This window comes from Triturus cristatus, chromosome 4_2, assembly GCF_964204655.1.
Source record: "Triturus cristatus chromosome 4_2, aTriCri1.1, whole genome shotgun sequence".
Taxonomy (NCBI): Eukaryota; Metazoa; Chordata; class Amphibia; order Caudata; family Salamandridae; genus Triturus; species Triturus cristatus.
Genome location: NC_140586.1, coordinates 283,100,053 through 283,117,648, shown reverse-complemented (window position 1 = coordinate 283,117,648; position 17,596 = coordinate 283,100,053). Strand labels below are relative to the sequence as shown.

Here is a 17,596-nt window from a genome sequence, read left to right as displayed (position 1 = left end):
TTTTCTTGTAAGGAAAACGAACTGCATTTGGGAGAAACAAATCTTTATTTAAAAGAATCACAAACGCGGTCTGCTAACCGCAGCCGGCTACCATCTCTATGATGGCTTAGATTCCTAGTGGTTTTCAAATTGCAATCTACCTCTTTATTATTCATGAAGTAAGTTGATTTGCGACCCACTAAGAATCGGTATATTGCAAACTGACCTTTTAATACATAATGTCGGTTTACAGAATACCGCACTGGTCACAAGTGTTAAAGGTGGATTTGACTGCCTCTGGTTATCTGAGGTGTTAGGGCAGGTTACCTTCCCATGATGACGCAAAGGCTCATGCTGGCATAACTGCTGGGTGCTTCAGTTTCCCTCAACCACTATTCACAAGGATGGATGATAAACCATTTTCCACAGGTTGCAATTTCTGTTTCTGACTCATTGCATTGCACGTGGTTGTGTGATAGTCATTAAACCTGTTGAGTTTATCACGCTTCAGAATGACCTAGGTGTCTCAGCTTAGTTGTAGAAGTAGAGCTTGAGTGTCTTGATCATCTCTATTGCTTTGAAGTTAGGGTGTCATCTAAGACGCCTGCTACGATATGGAAAGGTAATGAACCAGAAGGTGGGAAGGCTATTATTTAGCTTCTCACTGTAAGGTAAGAAAAGGTTTAATCTAATGCAGGCGCCTGGTTTTCATGTTAATTTAGTTGTTTTATTTTGGCCGTTTCTCTTTGCTTTTGCTGTACACTTATTGTCAGGCAGTGGGTCTCGGTCAGTTGCCATGTCTAGGCTGTCTCTTTGCGTATGCACTGTACAAGTACACTGTCAAACCATAACTCTGGCGGTGTTGTCATGAATTCCTTGCTTTGGATGTATGTAGAATCACTATTTGTTGCCAGCTGTAGTCCTTTGAGCTTTGTCATGTTTGCCTTCATTCTCTGCTTCTGTCACTTTGCAGGAAAGCCATCAGTATGTTTGCTACCGGAGAGGGCCTGCTCACCCAGGAGGATCGGGTCACTGAGGATGGGCTACAAGAAGTTTTTGAGACCAATGTCTTTGGCCATTTTATACTGGTAAATACAAAAGTTTTATTGCTGTTTTTCAGCAAGGTATCTTTCTTGTAGTGAATGGGAAGGGAGATAGATAGCCAGACCTGGACAGTATTTCTTCACGGCACAATATGTGTGTTTGGTAGAATTTGTTAGCTAACAACTCAGCAGCTCCTCAGCTGGGGAAAAGTGTGTTTTTTGTGATATAAAGTTCACCACTGGTAGATTTACTGGCTGCTGGTTTGGGTCAGAGAGGTTTATTGTAGATCAGAGGGTCAACGCTTGAAAGAAGTAGATTTTTATTAGTCACTGAAGGTTTAGATGGTTAGAAGTTGATCAGGGATGAATGAGGGTGTCTGGAGTGTGAGGTTAGACACTGGGAGTACTAGAGTGTAGAAAGTAGACAACAGGAATTCTGAAGGACCAACCTCTGGCACAGTTGAGTTCGGATCAGAGAAACACCAACTGTATTGTCCAGGTGCTTATGCTGATGTGCAGCTAGTTTCCCTTCCGCAATTCCATTTGATGGCATTTTATGAATAGTTATGAAGCTCCCTGTAAACATAGCATATATAGTTACTAACAATATTGAATGAGGGCGACTGTTGCTTGCCTCCAAACTTACTTTCCATTAAGGTGGCCAGCCTTCCTGGGGTGCAGACATGAATCAGTTGAGTGCTTCTTAGGCATAAGCTTTGCTGCGTTTGTGTGTTTCTAGCATCTGGGAGGTGTTGGGTGTCTCTGCGAATAACTTACCGGAAAGTCTTGGCAGGTTGAGAATAATGACGGTTAAAAAAGAGGTGATGTGTTCTGTTTGATATGTGTAAAAGAAGTGAACGGACAGAAATAATATTTGTAACCCTTTCGCTCACAAGTGGTAGTGGGACCTTGAATGGAGTTCCAGCAGGTGGACTAGGGTTTTCTGGAGTTACCATGGGTGGGACTCAGGCTGACTTTGGGACTAGTTCCTTTGTGTGCTCTCACTAATTGTTATGAATATAATTCTTGTCACTGCTTTCTAGGGGTCACCACATCATCCCTGTACATAACTTTAATCCCATTGCATTTATTTCTGCCACATGAATTGTATCTCATGAATCCATTGAAACAGAACTGCAGTATGTCTCTGAAAAGTTAAAGTTTTGCGGTATTTGGAAGGAGACATATGCCTCAATAGTCACTTGTAGGACCACGTCCATTACACACATATTGTGATGCTTCTCTTGCAGGGTGCAGATTCAGGGGGAAAATGTCCGTATTGCAACTGTGAGGACCTGGGCTGTGCACTTCCCATGATGATTTTACGCTCATTGTTCACCATTTGCTATTTAGCACACATCATGACCTGGAAAGAAGAGTTGTCTAACCTTCAAACGCAAAGAGTGCATAGCAAGAAGGTACAACCCCAGGCGGATGTCATAGTTCCACCTGAGAAGAGAATGGCTTGGATGAATCTTACGATGTAACATTTGATTTCGCTGCCAACTGAATGTAATGGCATTTGTTCCAAAAGTTCATGAACAGCAATTTCCTTTATACCTTTCAGAAGAGCTTGCTACAGTCTTTAACTAGGTTGTCTGAGCACTTGATTGTTTGCTTGGAAGATTTGGCAAGCTGAAAAATCTTGTGACTCCTTAGAAGACTTCCTGAGGCAGGCACAGCTTAAGACATTATCCAGCTGACGACAATGGAAAATTACCACCTGCAGACTGTCATTCTTTTTATTGCAGCCTGTATTCAAACCTTTTTGTGGGCAACAGGCGTAAGATGTTGCCTACATTTCTCAGAAATGCCTTGGTTCATTGTCCATGTCTTTGTGAAATATTTTAATTTCTTTGTTCACCTATAATTTACAGAGTATTGATGCAGCTGGCTCTGTGCCGTAGCATAAAATAGATTGGGCATAATTGTGTCCCTTGTGCACAGATGGTCTCTGATCTAGACATTGTGCTTTGCGTGTGGTGAATGCTTGCTTCTGATATCTAGGGAACATATTGCAGCAAGTGCACTGGCAGTTAATGCACTTCCGCTAAACTTGCACAGCTAAATGCCCTGCAGCTAAGATGTATAGTGAGATGTAAATCTGCCTTTTGCTGGCCTGCCCATGTAAGTTTGGGAGCCCAGTAGCAGCCTCGGTGTTGCCAGCATGCATGCAGCATTCCCAATAAGATGTGTCAGCCCCCAGAGAGCAGGATGTAGATGGTTGAGGAAATCCAAACTTCGCCTCAGTTGGGTTCCAGCTCTGTGTGGCCAAATGAGTGCGATGATCTGCGGTGCTGAAGGATCTCCACCCTGTAAGGAGATAGGAACCCTTACTACACCACCCTGACAATGTACTGTGGTGAACACTATAAAGAAGTCGGAGAAATGTCATGAGTGGGCAAGTCAAAGAGGAAAACCATTTCCAGCAGGCAATCTGTGTCTCCATATACAACCGAGTCCTAGTCCTCTCTCACTTATAAGGAAGATCATGTCTGTGAAGCTGCCAAATGTACCAGCTCTTCAAATTTAAGTGGTAACTTACAATTCTACAAATATGATGGACCGTCCGTGTGAGCCATCAGATGTCACACTAGTGTATACTAGTGTTACTCAAAGTTTTGTCTATGCTCAGCTTCTCATGACCCCACTGCCCTGCAGACACTGACAATCCAAATATCAACAATAGCTAATGAAAAAGACCATACAATTATAAAATCAGTTTAACTCCATTAACAACATTATGGCACGTACCATGCGATGCTCACTCCACATATATTCGTAGTTAGATGTTCAATCAAATTCCTCAGGAGTCTTGTGCATGAGTTTCAGGCTTCTTTATAGAAGTTATCTGCCCAGCCAACGCGTTTCATCCATACGGACTTCATCATGGTTGGGTAGTTAGTTTATTCATAATGTTAAATGAAGTGAAGAAATGTCAAATAGCAGTCGTCCAATCAAAATTCAATGTAGTACGTTTGGTGGTCTAGTACCCCCAGTTCAATCTCATTCATCCGAGTCAAAGTTCCTTATCCCGAGCAAAATGGCCTGTATGATACGTATAAGGAACTTTGACTTGGACAAATGCGATTGAACTGGGGTCACTATACCACACGACTTACTACATTGAATTTGGACTGGACGTCTGCTATTTGACATTTGTTCATGCATAAGACACTTGTGGAATTTGATTGAACATCTAACTTCGAATATATGTGGATTGATGGCAGGGAGAATAAAATATCTGCGGTAAAGAGCCCACTTGTGGGGCTTACGAGGTATTGCAGTGCTCACCTAACAACCAGAAAAGCTCAGTGATGAAGCATGTCCCCTTTGTGGGTGAGGACTTATACATCCTGTACAGGATACCCTTATTAACCATGGGATTCTGACTCCACTGTCAAAATTTGAGATTGAGCGACTCTGCAGCACAGAACACCCATTTGCTTTATTATGTTCCACTGGTTGCCTAGTGAAGGTTACTGAACAACATCTATTGTAAAATCTTATTCAGTCTGTCTGTCTGTTCTTTGAGCATTGTGCCACTCTCTGACATGTCTCTGTAAGCTTCAATTTCATGTTCCTTTCTCTGCAGATACGAGAGTTGGGGCCTTTGCTCTGTAATGCTGGAAGGCCCTCGCAGGTAATTTGGACATCGTCTAGCAATGCGCGGCGGAATGCCTTCAGTCTGACTGACTATCAACATAGCCATGGACGGGAGCCCTACAGCTCATCCAAGTACGCCACCGATCTGCTCAGCTTGGCTCTGAACGAACGCTTCAACCAGCAGGTGAGGCCAGGGTACAACCAGGGACCGACGACCTCCATTTTACAAATCTCTGGAAGCTGGTAACTTACTCATAAGGTGTGGAATGTAGACATTAACTATCACTATTTTCTGCATTCTGGCTGCCTTTTTTTCTTTCCCAAGCTATCAATTGATTGTTTTTATTACTTTCCATAGTGTACCTTCTTTGAGCTTCTAGTTGCAGATTAGAAGATTAATTACATTGCCAATGAAGCCTGCTCTGTTTTGTAAGGTGAACTATTTGCGCTCATCAGATCTTTTTAGTTAGCGATATTCTCAGTTGCCTATCGATATTATTGTGTGCATTTGTAGGCAGTTGGGAGATGTTGGTACATGGGAGATTTAGTTAAAGGTGCTTTTAGATAGTGCATAAATCAAGAGAAGAGTGAACCACACCGGTCTAGATACTAGAGTCTCACAAGTGTTGTCTCGGAAACCCTCAACCACTAATTACCACCAGTGGTATATATAATCTTCTCTGAGGTGACATAGTAGGTAGCGTCCTCTTCGGGTTCTGCTCCTGGGCCCTCACTTCTCCAGGTGAGTGATGCCTCCATTAGGCGGGAAAGTTTCTGGGAGAAGATATCGGTGGGATCTGTGCAGAAAGAGTAAAATTGCCTCCTATATCTGTATAAAGTGTTTACTAATGTAAAAGGCAGGATGGGGTAAGATTAAAAAGGAGGTGATGTTTTGGGCGTATTACCATTCCTTAGCATCAGTGGTCAACATGTTTTGGCCAATTATGCCCATTTGGGTAAGTTGGCCTTCATCAGGACCTTATGGATCAGATCCCGGTTGGTTGTTATAAATTGGCTCTGTGCTCAGGTGAGTACAATACACTTATGGGGTCTTGGTTATTTGTGTATAACAGATCTTTTTGTTACAAATGTAGTTGTTACCTGTAACCTGAAGGGAAACCAAAAGGAGCTCAGTATATGAAGTTATTTACATGCGGTCCTATCTCACCCATGACTACCTCCATCTTATCCTGATGTGTGACTATGTGAAATTCACTCAGTTAGTGCAGGATGTGTGTGTACTTCCCTTCAGGGGGTCTTTTGTTAGGACAAATAGCCATTCTTTATTTAGAAATGGTTGTGCTCAATGTCTGGGAAAGCCATGTGGTGGATCTGGCAAACATTGGTAAGTGTGATTAAGTTTTAAAATCCGAGGTCACCCTCTGTCTTGCATAGAGAGAGAGGGGGGGGGTTCCATCAGAAGGTTCTGTGTCTACATGGTATTATACCCTTGGGTGGAATTTCTGGCGGGTACGAAGTAAGAGGCAGCCATGGGTCGCCATGTTACGCCTGTATTTATCCATTGTATTCATGCATATGGGGAACATTATGTAGAATATTTCATGTTCTCATTTTGTGGTGTCATCATGACTACGGCATTTATGCGGTGCTGGCGAAGGTCAAATCTTGTGCCTCTCAGATGGTCCTCTTAGCTGGATCTACTGCATGTTTCAGGGCTCTTCATGTCTAATTCTCTGCTTTGGGTTCTATTTGTTTTGACTGTGTGGTGATGCAGTTTGTAGGGCTCACGGAGATCAACTATTTAGCCCTCCAAGTGGACCCCTTAACTCACTCCAGTGTGCATGTGCGAAATGTTGCGGTGCGGTAAATCATTATGCAAAATGATCGCCTTGTTGTTTTTCTGACTGTTGAGCGCATCCTATCTTTGGTAAAAAGTGGTTATTTTCATATAATGGGAATTGGCTATCATATGGTAGATTGGCTACTGCCTCATAGGTTGCAGTGAAGGTGAGGGTCTTGTGACGACCTACTTAAGTAAACATAAGTAACCATATACAGTAAACAATGTACCTCATTCTGTGTATTTGATCTTAAAAACGCTAAACATTAGGGTGAAATGGCAAGTCTCACATAGTTCCTCACTTACTTTGTTTCTCGAGATTCCTCAGCATGTGCACCTACAGTGTCCTCCTCTACCTGGATGTTGAATAAGGCCTATGATGCCCCTGTTTAACCGGTTCGGTGCTCAGGACGGAACAGTTCCGTACTTAGTCACGATGGTCATGTGCCGAGGAAGGAACTGTTCCGTCCTCTGCACACGACTGGGAAATCCCTCTGCTGTTTGCAGCAGATGGGTTTCCTTTTTTTATTTTTCAGCCTCAAGAGCTGGGGAAGAGCTTTCCCAGCCACCTGAGGCATAATTTATTTTTTCCAGTGTAAGGACAATTGGCGTGCATGGTGTGCTGACGTCATTGCATTTAAAGTGAAAGTGAAATCTGCCGATCCGCTCGTTTCACTTTCACTGCTTCGGTACTTGCGGGGCTATCTCAGCCCCCTCACACCGAAACACACAGGAGAGGTATCATTGAAAAGGGCCTTTGCTTCCCCCAAAGTGTTTATGGGCATGTTCTGTCTTTCTGCCCCCTTCCCCACTGGGGGGGGGCAAGCACATTAGGCACCAGGGATTTTGTTTTAATAGGTAGGGGCTGCCCAAAAGGGGCATGCCAATGCCCTTACACCCTCAAACACAAGAGGGACAATCTTTCTTCCCCTCCTGGGGGCCGATGGGGGTTATTACCCCCTGATCTGCTCCCCAGGGGGGGAAAAAGCCCACTAGGCAGCAGGGTTTTGATTTTGATTTTTTAATAAGAGAGGTGGGGGGCTGCCCACGATGGGCAAGACCATGCCCCACCCAGAAGAAATTACAACCAAAGTCTTTTGCGCCCCACCCCCCCTCCACCCAAGGGGAAGGTGGGGGCACTAGCCCCCGATCTGCCCCTTCCCAGGGGGTATGGGGCAGAAAGCACACTAGACACCAGTGATTATTTTGTTTTGAAAATGTAGGGGTAGAGACTGCCCAAAATGGGCATGCCAATACCTCCACTTCCCCAAACACAAAGGGGACAGTCTTTCTGCCTCCCCCGGGGGAGGGCAGATGGGGGTTATTACCCCTAAGTTTCCCCCGGGGGGCATGAAAGCCCACTAGACACAAGAAAATATATATATATATATTCACTGAAAAAACCATAGGTTTCACACACGTTATAGTTAGGAATTATCATTTACAAAACCTTGCAAATTCACTTAAAAAACCATAGGTTTCACACATGTTATAGTTAGCTGTACATTTCACTCGTAAAAAACCAATGAAATTCCACGTTATAGTTAGATCAGGTAACTATAACTTGCGCGCCCACAATAAACTGCTGATGACGTCACATATTACATCACTCATGACATGGTCAGTGACATCACTCATGACATCAATGATGACATCTGAAATTACACATTGTGGATTGCGGTCGCGCAAGTTATAGTTACCTGATCTAACTATAACGTGGAATTTCATTGGTTTTTTACGAGTGAAATGTACAGCTAACTATAACATGTGTGAAACCTATGGTTTTTTAAGGGAATTTGCAAGGTTTTGTAAATGATAATTCCTAACTATAACGTGTGTGAAACCTATGGTTTTTTTCAGTGAATTTGTACGTTTTTTTTTAAATGCTAAGTTGTGTATTTATTTTTTATTTTTTTTTCTGGTTTTTCACTGGTTTTTTCACTGGTTTTTCACTGTGCGCACACCCTGCGCGCACGGTATATATATATATATATATATATATATATACACACATACATATACACACATACATATACACACATACATATACACACATACATATATATATATTCACTGAAAAAACCATAGGTTTCACACATGTTATAGTTAGCGGAAATTTTACTGATAAAAAACCAGTGAAATTGCCCCGTTATAGTTAGTGCTGGCAACTATAACTCACGCGACCGCAATCCTCTGCTGATGCTAATACTGTATTTAGACACTTATTTGCCCATGTCTTCTTCCATACATTTTTAGCTATACATATATTACAAATATTTTTTTTTCATAAAGACACATATGTCATCAGCAGAAGATTGCGGTCGCGTGAGTTATAGTTGCCAGCACTAACTATAACGGGGCAATTTCACTGGTTTTTTATCAGTAAAATTTCCGCTAACTATAACATGTGTGAAACCTATGGTTTTTTCAGTGAATTTGCAAGGTTTTTTAAATGCTAATTCCTAACTATAACGTGTGTGAAACCTATGGTTTTTTCAGTGAATTTGTACGGTTTTTTAAATGCTAAGTTACTTTACGCCATTCGAGGCGTGCGCGCCCACTTAACGCAGTTCGTTCCGTGCACGGTTTTTATCAACTTTAATAAGCCCTGTACATTTGGTGGCCTTCGGCCACCAAAAGCACAGGGGGTGGGGTCAATGTGGATAGTGTTTTTTTTATTTCGATTTTATAATTTCATGTTGCCAAAATTTAGTTTTTTTTACCTATTAATAAGCCCTGTACATTTGGTGGCCTCCGGCCACCAAAAGCACAGGGGGTGGGGTAAGTGTGGATAGTGTTTTTTTTTTTTTTTTTTTTTTTACCGTACGCTTACGGTAAGCGTACGGTAAGCGTACTCGGCGAAATTGCCGAAAAAAAAATAAAACCGTTTTTGCTCTTGGGGGATGTTTGGGGACTCCCTCAACATGACTGTGTGGGAGGGAGTTGTCAAAAATGCCCCGTAACATGTTTTTGGGCATCAAGTTTGAGAAATAACTCTCAATGCGAGAGACAAAATGGCGGACGCCGCTTCCTGGTTTCGGCCGATTCGAATGTTTACTAAGATCTAAGAGCCAATCAGAATCGCGCTCGCGCACGCCACCGTACGCTTACGGTAAGCGTACGGTAAGCGTACCGTAAGCGGGCTCAGATATATATATTGATTTAAAGGCTATTTTCTCAGAATCTACTGAACAGATTTACACCAAACCTACAAAAGGCACTTCCTTGACCTAGGGACTACCTCTCTGCCAAATTTCTAGTAATTCTGTTCAGCCGTTCGGGCTGTAGCTCGTTCTAAAGGTCCTATGGAAAAATGCATGGGAAAAACGCGTTTTGGGACCCCCCTTTTATCTCAGCCCCCGCTTGACGAATCCCCCCGAGACTTTCAGGGTAGGAGCGGAGCGTAGCGCCCCACCTATTTTGAGAAATTCGCGAGGATTCATCGACCGGCGCCAAAGTTATTCAAAATAGAATGTTGAGGTTTTCCTATGGAAAAGGGGTCCTAACTATAACTACCTACTGGCGACCGCCAGTAGGTAATATATATATATATATATATATATATATATATATATATATATATATATATATATATATATATATATATATATATATATATATATACACATACATACATGCATACATACATACATATACCGGGGGCATGAAAGCCCACTAGACACAAGAATATATATATATACACTCGTTCCAGTGGTTTCCGGTTCTTGGCAGTTAATTGTCAGCACCGGCTCTAGTGACAGTCCACCACATGGGGGTACTGTATTTTTAGATAGTTGTGTGTTTCCTGCATGGCCCATTGTAATTAATCATGATATCAGACCAACTGTGCATGTTATAGGCCTCATGTTTTGTTCATGTTCTTTTACACGGAACCTGCATATGTTTTTCTGTTCTATTCTTTTCTTGGGATTTAGTCTGAACACCACAGACGAGGTCAAACAACAATGTCGCTTGTTATTCTTTCTGGCCAGGCACTAGCACCTAGACGTAACACAAAAATGCAGCTGTGCAGCTATGACACAGGTCTTGTCATTTATATGAGTACAAGAGCCAAAAAACACACATGGAAATAGAGTTCTGAGGCAACAACACAGCTTCTGCTGAGACGTAGAACGTTCATCTGTGTATGCTCAGATACAGGGTCCACCACTAATCCCAGAGATCTTTGATGTATAATCGGTTCGCTTCAGTAGCAGGGGAGGGGGCTAAGACTCTTCTGTCCTATATAATGAAAGGGCTTTTTGTGGTATACGGTTTATTAACCATGCTAACAGTATTTTTAGTATGCATTAGTTTTCTAATTGTGGCATGAATACTGCAATTTCAGACCACAGTAGTTTAAATAAATATTCTAAACTTCCTTCGTGCTTCCTGCTTATCTATGGTCGACAAGTATAAGTGAGAGCGAAAGGGTGTGTAATGCTACCGCGATCCCCGAGTGGGTCGAGAGTGTTGTGTTCTGGGGTGCTAGTTCAATGGTTTCTCTGGTAAGTTTAGGAGGGAAAGTGAGGCACTATAGCTAGTCGGACTCGGGCTCATGGATACTGAAGTAGTATGATGACTCAGTCCCCACATACTGATGTTCTTTGGTCCCAAGCAGTTATTTTTTGATTTTATTTTTTTTTAAAGGAGTTTTATATAGCGTGAACTTGACCCGAAGGTATCGGGTATCAAAGCGCTTCAAATAGCACCAGTTGCGTTACATGAGGACACATTTATTTTTGTTAGGCACGGGGAGATTAAGTGATTTGCCCAGAATCACAGGATGTTCAGCGTCCGTGCCGAGACTCGAACCCGGTTCCCCAGATTCGAGGTCGACTGCCCTAGCCGTTAGGCCAACTCCTCTCCAGACTCTCCAACTCCAGTTCTGTTCCAGAGAAGAATCCCTGCAACAAGATAAGCACAACAACCATGTTTATTAAGTCAATATACACTTAAAATGAATAATATTAGCTTTTCATGCCATTATTATAGATTTGGGTGGCCTGAAACAGCCTTAATTGTTACACTTTTAGGAGCGCAAGGGTTGGGTGTTATGATGATACTGCCATTGGTAGTCCTAGCAGGGTATGGGTGGTGCAGGCTGCAGTGGCTTTCCAAGAAGGGCCCTGGCACTTAACGTTTTACAAATTAAGTACTGGGTGGAGGCTGCCCACAATGGGCATAGCCATGCCCCCACTCCACATAAATGTGGACCGTAGTCTCTCTGCCTTACCTAGGGGGCAGGTGAGGCAATAGCCCCCGATCTGCCCCTCCCCGGGGGCAGAAAGCCTTCTTGGCACCAGGGATACATTTTTTTCTTAGTGTATGGGTGGGGGTTGCCCAGAATGGGTATGCCAATTTCCCCACCGCCCCAAAAAATGGGCAGAGTCTTACTTCCGCCACCTGCTGGGCATATCGGGGTGATAACCCCCGATCTGTCCTCCCAGGGGGACAGAAAGCCCACTAGGCACCATGGAATATTTTATACTTTGTGTAGAGGTGGGGACTGCCCTGAAGATGCATGCTGATGGCCTCACCCCCCCCCCCCCCCCCCCCAAAAAAATGGGCACAGTCATTCTGCCCCCCTGGGGTCAGATATGGGCAATAGCCCCCGATCTGCCCCAATAGGGGTGGGGGGCAGAAAGCCCAATAGTCGCCAGGGACATTTTATTTTGTGTAGGTGTGGGGGCTGGCCAGAATGGGCATGCTGACCCCCCCCCCCCCCCCCCCGGCCCCATGGGCACATTCTTTCTGCCCCCGGGGCGAGACGGTGGTTGTGACATACAATCTGCTCACCCCAACCGGGTGGGGGCTTAAAGCCCACTAGGCACCAGGGTTATTTTTTTATGGGCATGTCAGGGAGCTGCCCCATAGTTAAGGGTCACTCCCCTTTTTTAGTCACACATAGTAGCTGGTTCTGCCCTCCTTTGGGGCAAATCAGATATATCTTTAGGCTCATCTGCCCCCAAGGATGGCAGAAAACCACTAGATACCAGGGAAGGTTTGTGTGTGTGTGTATGAACTGGAGTTGGGCTGATGGTCTGCGTGTACTGGCAATTGGCTGGCTTTATGTGTACTGGCATTTTGCTGGCTTTGTGTGTTGTGTTGACTTGCGCTTGGCTGGCAGTGTGTGGACTGGCGCTTGGCTGACAGCATCCGTGGACTGGCGCTTGACTCGCAGTGCTTTGGATGGGGCTTCGCTGGTGGTGTGCTTTGGATGGGGCTTGGCTGGTGGTGTGCTTTGGATGGGGCTTGATTGGCAGTGTGTGTGGATTGCCGTTGGCTGGCAGTGTGCATGGACTGGCACTTGGCTGGCGGTGTTTGTGAACTGCTGCATGGCTTGCGTTGTGGCTTGCATGGCCCCACCAGTAGTTTTTTTACCCAAAATCCTCTGCAAACTTCAAATTTAGCTAAAAAGTAACATTTTCCTCACGTGTCTGTGTGGGAAAATTGAAGGCTCACCGTACAGGCACAAATTTCCTACCACTCAGCGTTCCCCTCGATCTCCTGATAAAAATGATACCTCGCTTGTGTGGGTTCCTAAAGCAGAGTCAGCCTAAAAACGTATAAAAGAAAACTGCCCTTATGGACACGCTTTGGTGCCCCTTCAATCTCTACACGTTTTTGGCCCTTCCCTGTCAAAGGCACTTGGCGTACCCACACAAGTGAGGTACTAGTTTTATCGGGAGAACGAGGGAAGCGCTGGGTGATAGGAAATTTGTGCCGGAATGCTGGGTAAGAAGACTTTGCGGGATCAATGCAAGCCACACCTCCCTGGACTTTCCCGGGTGTCTAGTTTTCAGAAATGTTTGGGCTTGGTAGGTTGCCCTAGATGGCCGCTCAGCCCGGAAACAAAAACCCCAGTGCCCCCCTATTTATCACAAAACAACCTGTTTTTGCAAAGGGGACTCCTGTGTTTTGGTCCCAGGCTCTTACGCCATCTAGGGAAACCTACCAAACCCAGACATTTCTGACAACTAGACAGGGAGATGTGGCTTGCGTGGATCCCTCAAATGTTTTCTGACCCAGAATCCCCTGCAAACCTCTAATTTATCTAAAAGCATCACATTTTCCTATAGTTATTCACACAAGTAATGTACCATTTGTATCGGGAGACTTGGGGGAATGCTTGGTGGAAGGAAGTTTGTATCTCTTCTCAGATACCAGAACTTTCCATCACAGAAATATGAGTAAAGATTTTTTTCTATTTTTTTGGTTTGCAAATGTTGAGGCTTGTAATGGATTCTGGGTAACAGAACATGGTGAGAGCCGCACAAGTCATCCCATCCTGAATTCCCCTGGGTGTCTAGTTCTAAAAAATGCACAGGTTTTGTTAGGTTTCCCTAGGTGCTAGCTGAGCTAGGGCCCAAAAGGCGCAGCTAGGCACATCACAAAAAATAGGTCAGTTTTCAGTGCAAAAACTTGATGCAACTATGCATACCCACCCAAGTGAGGTACCATTTTTATCAGGAGACTTAGGGGAACACAGAATAGTAGAACAAGTGTTATTACCAATTGTCTTTCTATGCATCTCGAACTTCCAAATTTAAGACAGTGTGTAAAAAAGTAATTTTTAAAAATGCCCTATAATTCACATGCTATGAGGTAACCACAATTACAGAGCTGTGCAAATAACCACTGCTTCTATACTCCTTATCTTGTTTCCATTTCAGAAATACATAGGTTTCCTTAATACTTACTTTTCACTCTTTATATTTTACCAAAGGAATTGCTGTATACCCCGTACACAATGAAAACCCATTGCAAGGTGAAGCTCAGTTATTGCCTCTGTGTACCTCGGGTTCTTGGTGAACCTACAAGCCCTATATATCTCCGCAACCAGAAGGGTCCAGCGACGTAACGGTATATTGGTTTAAAAAATCTACTATAGTTAGTAGAAGTTATAGGTGAAACATAGGCACAAATGGCTGTTTTTCCAACTCAATTTCAATCTTTTTTAGGTCTAGGCTAGCGAAGGCTGCGCTTGCGCAGTCTCGCTTCGCGAGATTTAATGACTTGGAGTAGTGGGGCTTTAACCCGCCCCTCTTCTCTCCTCTTCTCCATTGGTTGGCCTCTGAAATGCTGGTCAGCCATTGAAGAAGAGGCTTGTCTCTCCAAACAAGCCCCGTCCTTTTGAGATTCGGGGGCGTGTTTTTTTCGATTCTTTCTCTGGGCGTGTTTGAGAAAGAAAAACACGCCCCTGAATCCCAAAACGCCGCCGCCCAAGGTCTGGTTCCTGCCGCCGGTCTGCATGGCGCACTGCATCCGCCTGGCGCTGCTGCGCTTCCACATCAATGTAATAGGAACCGCGGCCTGCCTGCTCTCCATGGCACCCCGTGTGCAAGCGAATCCTGCCCCTGCAAGATATGGTGCCTTTTGCGATTCGGGGCGTATTTTTTCGATTCTTTCTCTGGGCTTGTTTGAGAAAGAAAAACATGCCCCCGAATCTCAAAACGCCGCCGCCCAAGGTCTGGTTCCTGCCGCCGGTCTGCATGGCGCACTGCATCCGCCTGGCGCTGCTGCGCTTCCACATCAAGGTAAGAGGAACCGCGGCCTGCCTGCTCTCCATGGCACCCCGTGTGCAAGCGAATCCTGCCCCTGCAAGATATGGTGCCAACTCATGCTGCACCCCACACTGCCCGGCGCTGCAAATCCCTGCCCTGATGTGGGGGAACGCCCAATGGATCCCAAGCAGCCAGTACCCATGCCCCTCCTGCCACCCCCACTCACGCGCCCCGTCTCCCTCTAACCCGCCTCTAACACTGAAGTGCCTTCCATGCTAGCACCGATCGAACAAACAAGAACTGCACATTTCAGTGAGCGAGGGGAGGGAGGGAAATCACGCAGACCCAACCTCCCGTGGTGTTTCTTTTTCCCTAAGATCAGCTAGCTGCTTGGCATTCACAGTGAGCATCCAGTCCTCTCACAGCTGAAAAAAACATTCACTCCGCAACAAACACTGCTCGGAAGGGGATGACCGGCTGCCGGAGCTTGGGAAACTCCTTCAGAAAAGGATATTGAAGCATGAAATGTGCTGTCGAACGAGCATTTTTTTAAATAGCTTTAACTTGTAAAACCAGTTCACTTGGATGCCTCCGCCGCGTGACATGCAGGAGCTGGGTGTAGACCATTTGCATTTTGATGAATTCAAGCAGGCGTCACCCGAGTCATATGGAAATGACAGTCACAACAGGGCTAGACTGCCTTTATACACCTGCATCCTGGACTGAGCTCAGTCTGAGCCGAGGGGGCTTTCATTCTCAGTATGCAACTGCAAGCACCAGGAGCAGTGGATTAAAAGAGCCCAGATAGAACAGACAAGCATTGGCTCATCCAATAGGCCTCGTCATTTGTCCCATTCCCTAGTGACTTTGGCAATGGCTTTTACGGGTGTTTTAGAGCATCGGCAAGATGCTGTACAGCATGACCAAAGGTAAAACAAAAAAGCTGAAAATAAGGGTGATGACAGAGCAGCCGCATCACTTCGTATGCGCGTACATGCGTGGAGACGTTCACAAAATCAAAATCCCACGTGCTTCATACAGAAGCTTGCCAACAAAATGACTGTGGAGTTTTTCTTATATACCAAATCGAGATGGATACGCAAATCACACCAAAAAAAAAATATATGGAGGGTTTGTGTAGAAGAATCCGAGCCAAAGCTTGGTTTTGAATTCCGAGTTCCGCTTAAAAGCATACGTTTTGAAAAACCTTCAAGCACAAACATTTGCTTTGGAAACTGGAGTGAGGATGCAAGCAGGTGCCCAGCTTGGTACAGGTCCTTGAAGAGAAAAGGCTGGTGCAAAACACCATCGGCCTCCTGAACGGTAATGAGACAGTAGGTCTTGTGATCTCATACAAATGTGCATGTTGTGATGCTACTCATTAGTAGATCAGCCGTATCGCAAAAATGGAGCCTATTTTTCAAAGTAGTCGGTGTGCATTAAGGAAGGCCCCTAATCCGAATACATAAAAGGTCACACGACTGTAAGGTGGAGGTTTAAATCAAGCAGCCCTGGATTAAGTGTTTGTGTTTGGGATTCGGCGCCTCTTTCACACCTCTGAGAAGTTCCTCTTACTCCAGATTATTCCCTGCAAGTGGCATCCACCACCTGCAGCACAGTCTTTACAATTGGCCCAAGATAGCTGAGCCCTGATGGGCCCAAACGTACCATGAATGATCATGTGACAAAGGCTCGGCCTTCTATGCACTTGCCTGGGCGTCCTCATCCAGATATACCCTGATTAGTTACAGACAAGTTTATATATATATATATATACACATACATACATGCATACATACATACATATACCGGGGGCATGAAAGCCCACTAGACACAAGAATATATATATATACACTCGTGCCAGTGGTTTCCGGTTCTTGGCAGTTAATTGTCAGCACCGGCTCTAGTGACAGTCCACCACATGGGGGTACTGTATTTTTAGATAGTTGTGTGTTTCCTGCATGGCCCATTGTAATTAATCATGATATCAGACCAACTGTGCATGTTATAGGCCTCATGTTTTGTTCATGTTCTTTTACACGGAACCTGCATATGTTTTTCTGTTCTATTCTTTTCTTGGGATTTAGTCTGAACACCACAGACGAGGTCAAACAACAATGTCGCTTGTTATTCTTTCTGGCCAGGCACTAGCACCTAGACTTAACACAAAAATGCAGCTGTGCAGCTATGACACAGGTCTTGTCATTTATATGAGTACAAGAGCCAAAAAACACACATGGAAATAGAGTTCTGAGGCAACAACACAGCTTCTGCTGAGACGTAGAACGTTCATCTGTGTATGCTCAGATACAGGGTCCACCACTAATCCCAGAGATCTTTGATGTATAATCGGTTCGCTTCAGTAGCAGGGGAGGGGGCTAAGACTCCTCTGTCCTATATAATGAAAGGGCTTTTTGTGGTATACGGTTTATTAACCATGCTAACAGTATTTTTAGTATGCATTAGTTTTCTAATTGTGGCATGAATACTGCAATTTCAGAGCACAGTAGTTTAAATAAATATTCTAAACTTCCTTCGTGCTTCCTGCTTATCTATGGTCGACAAGTATAAGTGAGAGCGAAAGGGTGTGTAATGCTACCGCGATCCCCGAGTGGGTCGAGAGTGTTGTGTTCTGGGGTGCTAGTTCAATGGTTTCTCTG

The 17,596-nt window shown here is 44.5% G+C and overlaps 1 protein-coding gene across 2 annotated transcripts in view; it reads left to right on the top strand.

Annotated features, from left to right (window-relative positions):
* HSD17B7 (hydroxysteroid 17-beta dehydrogenase 7) overlaps positions 1 to 17,596 on the top strand; it is a 179,633-nt gene that overhangs the window by 83,529 nt on the left and 78,508 nt on the right. For both annotated transcript variants that reach the window (XR_014960605.1, XM_085601517.1), the window contains exons 4-5: positions 953 to 1,067; positions 4,618 to 4,812. Coding sequence is in view for 1 of the 2 variants with exons in the window: in XM_085601517.1 (XP_085457643.1) it covers positions 953 to 1,067; positions 4,618 to 4,812 (310 nt within the window). In the remaining variant the exon portion in view is untranslated. The remainder of the gene's footprint in view (positions 1 to 952; positions 1,068 to 4,617; positions 4,813 to 17,596) is intronic.